Source organism: Mandrillus leucophaeus, unplaced genomic scaffold, assembly GCF_000951045.1.
Source record: "Mandrillus leucophaeus isolate KB7577 unplaced genomic scaffold, Mleu.le_1.0 Scaffold573, whole genome shotgun sequence".
NCBI lineage: Eukaryota > Metazoa > Chordata > Mammalia > Primates > Cercopithecidae > Mandrillus > Mandrillus leucophaeus.
The window spans coordinates 40,977-46,663 of NW_012106175.1; the positions used below are offsets into that span (position 1 = coordinate 40,977).

At 38.2% G+C, this 5,687-nt stretch overlaps 1 protein-coding gene across 4 annotated transcripts in view; it reads right to left on the reverse strand.

The window, feature by feature from the left end:
• The window catches only part of LOC105552760 (centrosomal protein of 70 kDa-like), a 39,364-nt gene that overhangs the window by 2,345 nt on the left and 31,332 nt on the right, over positions 1-5,687 (reverse strand). For 2 of the 4 annotated variants that reach the window (XM_011998517.1, XM_011998519.1), the window contains exons 3-5: positions 1,735-1,808; positions 460-550; positions 217-340 (exon numbers count right to left, since the gene is read on the reverse strand). In XM_011998517.1, the coding sequence (XP_011853907.1) occupies positions 217-340; positions 460-550; positions 1,735-1,803 (284 nt within the window). In that variant the 5' untranslated portion in view covers positions 1,804-1,808. Of the gene's footprint in view, positions 1-216; positions 341-459; positions 551-1,734; positions 1,861-5,687 lie in introns of all 4 variants that reach the window. The other 2 variants (XM_011998518.1, XM_011998520.1) reach the window with 2 other exon arrangements.

The window sequence follows — 5,687 nt, forward strand, 5'->3', positions numbered from 1 at the left end:
TTAGCTAGGATGGTCTCGATCTCCTGACCTCGTGATCCGCCCATCTCGGCCTCCCAAAGTGCTGGGATTACAGGCTTGAGCCACCGCGCCCGGCCAAAAATATTTTTTAGTTTAATATTTAATCAAAATGGGAAATTAAATTCAAGATTGTTTTCAATGCAGTTATTTTTAGAATGCATACAAACAATTCAAAAGAAATATTTTCCATTTTCTTACCTAAGCTGCTGATTAGTTTCTATAAGCTCCTGTATCATGTTCTGTTGACGTGATGTTTCTTCCACCAACAATTTCAAATTCTGTCTCATCCTTTGTGATGACTGTTTGTCAAAAATGATGAGATCTACATTTTAAAAAGTATGTAATACAGATAGTAAAAATAAAAGGCAAAAGACTTAAGATAAAAAAAATTTTAAGGAGAAATACTTTTTACCTTAAGCAGCAAGAATAGGATCTAATTACCTTTGAGATCTGTTCTTTTGACTAGAGACAAAGGTTTTAAGCCATGCATCATCAATAGCACATTTATGCTTTCCCATTCTGCTTCTTCCTGCTACAATTACAAAGAGAGGAAAAAGGGTCAACTTTAAGACATAAAGTGAAGAAATTCTCTCATACGTAATTTCCTGCATTTTCAGAATAGAACATTTTCTTCAAAAGTTTTAAGTATAAATGTTTATGCATATACAATATCCAAAAAAACACATTTATTGTTTCTACCAAAATTAGTAATAGACTAGAAGTATGTAAATAAGCACAAATTGTCACATTATACAGAATACTCACATGTAGGCCTCAATGGACAAAACTAACAACAATAAAAACACCTAGTAATTTCAGTGAATCAAACAATTCTAAGGTTTTAGATTTAATAAGCCAAACCACGCCCTGCTCAGAATAAACAGCTGCACACTAGGCTATAATAACTGAATAGTAAAGAAAAGGTGAGTCACTTCTAAGTATCACTTTCATAATGACTAGGGTCACAAAAAAATCAAAACATACCTGACTAGTTGGAGCCAATATTTCAGACAGCTCCTTGTCAAATGGACAAGGTCTAACTATAAAAAGGAGCCTGTCCATCTGGATAACTGACTCTAACAGAATCATACTGAAAGATGCTCTCAAAGTCAAATAAATCTTTCTTTTTGACTGTTGACTTTTTCCTCCTTTTTTTTGACACCTCCTCCCACTCATAACTTTTCCTTCATTTATGCTTTAGTCTTTCTGATCACAGACTTTAACTACGTGGTAGACACAACTAAAATTATCACTGATGTTTGTTTTAGGAGCCAAAAGCTCTGAGTTAGTGTCTCAGAACATCTACTGTAATTCATAAAAATAAAATGCTCTATACATAATAAAGTCACATATTTTGGATGATTAACTTATACATATTGTTCCCTGATACCTCTTACATTTTAAGGTAAAGTAATTGTAAATTCTGAAAATAGCTGGGAATGGCATTTTCCAAAGTACATGCTACAGAACACTAATCTAATGAAATGTTCATCAAACCAGTGTTAAGTAGGTATGAAATGTTGTATACTAAATCCTCCCTTTGGAGACTAATATTGTGAAGTCTTAGAGTAATTAAACCATTTCATAGTCTTTAACCCAGCATTTCCCAAAATTATGAGAAAAGAATCCTTTTAAAGTCAAATTTTCCTGTTTGCAGATGTAGCATTCTTTGGCACATATTTTGAGAGGCAATGTCTTAAAATATTTTAAGTTTACCTGTTTTTCAGTCATGAGTCTATCTGACGGTTGATTGGAATCCTGAGGTTTAGGGGCTACCGGAAACATAGTTTCTTTTGTAGAATCAAAAGAAACAGAAATTGGCAATTAAAAAATTTGAGTTGCCTGAATGAAAAAAGACAAAAAGTGCAATAAGAGTTAAAGAAAAGTATATTTAAAAGAATCCACTTCTCTTGCAGGGCAATTCAGGTCATTCCTACGTCAAAACTTTATGACTTCTTACAGAGCAGATTGTAAGACTCATTTGAATAAACCCTATCTTATAATGTTCTCCTCTGGAAATAAAGCATTCTGGGATTTTACACATATACCATGCACACACATACTCTGTCCTGTCCCACCACCCACCACAGAATGAAGGAAATATCTAACTGTATAATGTGAAAAGCATGTGACATTAATAAACTGTTAACTTTTGGAAGATGCTTCTTTCAGTTCTTTATGCTGCATTCAGAAAAATACAGAAGACATACTCCTCCAAATAGAGGATACACTGATGAAGTATAATGCATAACTGGTACCCAAGAACAAAGGAAAGAATGGAGTAGAAGCAGCATTTGAAGAGCTAATGGCTAAGAAAAATTTGAGAATCAATGAAAGACACAAATCCACACATTCTAGAAACCCAACATACTGCAACTGGGATAAAGTAAAAAAGAAAAAAGAAAAAAAAAGTCAGTCATACCTAGACATATCTTCAATGTGCTGAAAGAAAATAATTGCTGATCTAAAATTCTAAAGCCAGTGAAAACATTCATTAATGAATAATAGAGGCAAAAGTAATATATTTTCAAATACATGACACAAAATAAATCTGAGAGTTCATCGAATCTGCTCTGTAAAAAAATTCTAAAGAAGATGCTTCATGCAGAAGACTCCCTGATAGAAAAGCAGAGATATAGAAAAAAATAGAGCAAAAAAAATGAGTGAGTCTAAACACAGACTACATAACGAGATCTTGTGAAGTTTAAAATATACAATTAAAGTGCACAATAACAGAAATATATTAGCTGAGAGTAGGGCAAATGGAGTAACAGTGTTCTAAGTTTGTTTACAATCCAGGTGGACACTGGTAAAGGTATCTGTTAACATTGGGCTTTTGAATAAGTTAAGGATGGTTGAGAATTTCTAGGACATCAACTGAAGAATCAAACAGAAGCATATAATTTTCTAACTAGTAAAGGGGAAAAACAAGACTATAATGATGGATTTTAAAAAATACACCCAAGTCCAAGATGGTTGAATATGAACGGCTCTACTCTGCAGCTCCCAGTGTGATTGATGCAGAAGACGGGTGATTTCTGCATTTCCAACTGAGGTACCTGGTTCTTCTCATTGGGACTGGCTGGAAAGCAGGTGCAGACCACAGAGGGCGAGCCAAAGCAGGGCGGGGCATCACCTCACCCAGGAAGCACAAGGAGTCAGGGTATTTCCCTTTCATAGCCAAAGGAAGCCATGACAGACTGTACCAGGAAAATCGAGACACTGCTACCCAAATACTGCGCTTTTCCAATGGTCTTAGCAAATTGCAAACCAGGAGATTATATCCCATGCCTGGCTCAGCGGGTCCCACATCCACGGAGCCTTGCTCACTGCTAGTGCAGCAGTCCGAGATTGAACTGCAAGGTGGCAGCCTGGTTGAGGGAGGGGCGTCCACTATTGCTGAGGCTTGACTAGGTTAACAAAGCAGCCAGGAAGCTCGAACTGGGTGGAGCCCACCACAGATCAATGCGGCCTGCCTGCCTCTGTGGACTCCACCTCTGGGGGCAGGGCATACCTGAACAAAGGCAGCAGAAACTTCTGCAGACTGAAACATCCCTGTCTGACAGCTCTAAAGACAGCAGTGGTTCTCCCAGCACGGTGTTTGAGCTCTGAGAACGGACAGACTGCCTCAAGTGGGTCCCTGACCTCCATGTAGCCTAACTGAGAGACACCTCCCAGTAGGACCCAACTGACACCTCATACAGCCGGGTGCCCCTCTGAGACGAACCTTTCAGAGGAAGGATCAGGCAGCAACATTTGCTGTTCTGCAATATTTGCTGTTCTGCAGCCTCCGCTGGTGATACCGAGGCAAACAGGTTCTGGAGCGGACCTCCAGCAAACTCCCATAGACCTGCAGCTGAGGGACCTAACTGTTAGAAAGAAAACTAACAAACAGAAAGGAATAGCATCAACATCAACAAAAAGGACATCCATACCAAAATCCCATCTGTAAGTCACCATCATCAAAGACCAAAGGTAGATAAAACCACAAAGATGGGGAGAAACCACAGCAGAAAAGCTGAAAATTCTAAAAATCAGAGCGCCTCTTCTCCTCCAAAGGATCGCAGCTTCTCACCAGCAACGGAACAAGGCTGGATGGAGAATGACTTTGATGAGTCGACAGAAGTAGGCTTCAAAAGATCAGTAATAACAAACTTCTCCAAGCTAAAGGAGGATGTTCAAACCCATCACAAGGAAGCTAAAAACCTTGAAAAAAGATTAGACAAATGGCTTACTAGAAAAAACAGTGTAGAGAAGACCTCAAATGACCTGATGGAGCTGAAAACCATGACATGAGAACTAGGTGACGCATGCACCACAAGCTTCAGTAGCTGATTTGATCAAGTGGCAGAAAGGATATCAGTGATTGATGATAAAATTAATGACATGAAGCGAGAAAATAAGTTTAGAGAAAAGAGAGTAAAAAGGAACGAACAAAGCTTCCAAGAAATATGGGACTATGTGAAAAGACCAAATCTACGTTTGATTGGTGTACCCAAAAGTGACAGGGAGAATAGAACCAAGCTGGAAAACACTCCTCAGGATATTATCCAGGAGAACTACCGCAACCTAGCAAGACAGGCCAACATTCAAATTCAGGAAATACAGAGAACACCACAAAGATACTTCTTGAGAAGAGCAACCCCAAGACACATAATTGTCAGATTCACCAAGGTTGAAATGAAGTAAAAAATGTTAAGGGCAGCCAGAGAGGTCGGGTTAACCACAAAGGGAAGTCCATCAGACTAAGAGCGGATCTCTCAGTAGAAATCCTACAAGCCAGAAGAGAGTGAGGGCCAATATTCAACATTCTTAAAGAAAAGAATTTTCAATCCAGAATTTTATATCAGCCAAACTAAGCTTCATATGTGAAGGAGAAATAAAATCCTTTACAGACAAGCAAATGCTGAGAGATTTTGTCACCACCAGGCCTGCCTTACAACAGCTCCTGAAGGAAGCACTAAACATGGAAAGGAACAACCAGTACCAGCCACTGCAAAAACATGCCAAATTGTAAAGATCAACAACGCTAGGAAGAAACTGCATCAACTAACATGCAAAATAACCAGCTATCATCAAAATGACAGGATCAAATTCACACATAACAATATTAACCTTAAATATAAATGGGATAAATGTGTCAATTAAAAGACAGACTGGCAAACTGGATAAAGAGTCAAGATTCATCAGTGTTCTGTATTCAGGAGACCCATCTCACGTGCAGAGACACACACAGGCTCAAAATAAAGGGATGAAGGAAGATCTACCAAGCAAATGGAAAGCAAAAAAAAAAAAAAAAAAAGCAGGGGTTGCAACCCTAGTCTCTGATAAAAGAAACTTTAAACCAACAAAGATCAAAAGAGACAAAGAAGGCTATTACATAATGGTAAAGGGATCAATTCAACAAGAAGAGCTAACTATCCTAAATATATATGCACCCAATACAGGAGCACCCAGATTCATAAAGCAAGTCCTTAGAGACTTACAAAAAGACTTAGACTCCCATACAATAATAATGGGAGACTTTAACATCCCAATGTCAATATTAGACAGATCGAGACAGAAAGTTAACAAGGATATCCAGGACGTGAACTCAGCTCTGCACCAAGCAGACCTAATAGACATCTACAAAACTCTCCACCCCAAATTAACAGAATATACATTCTTCT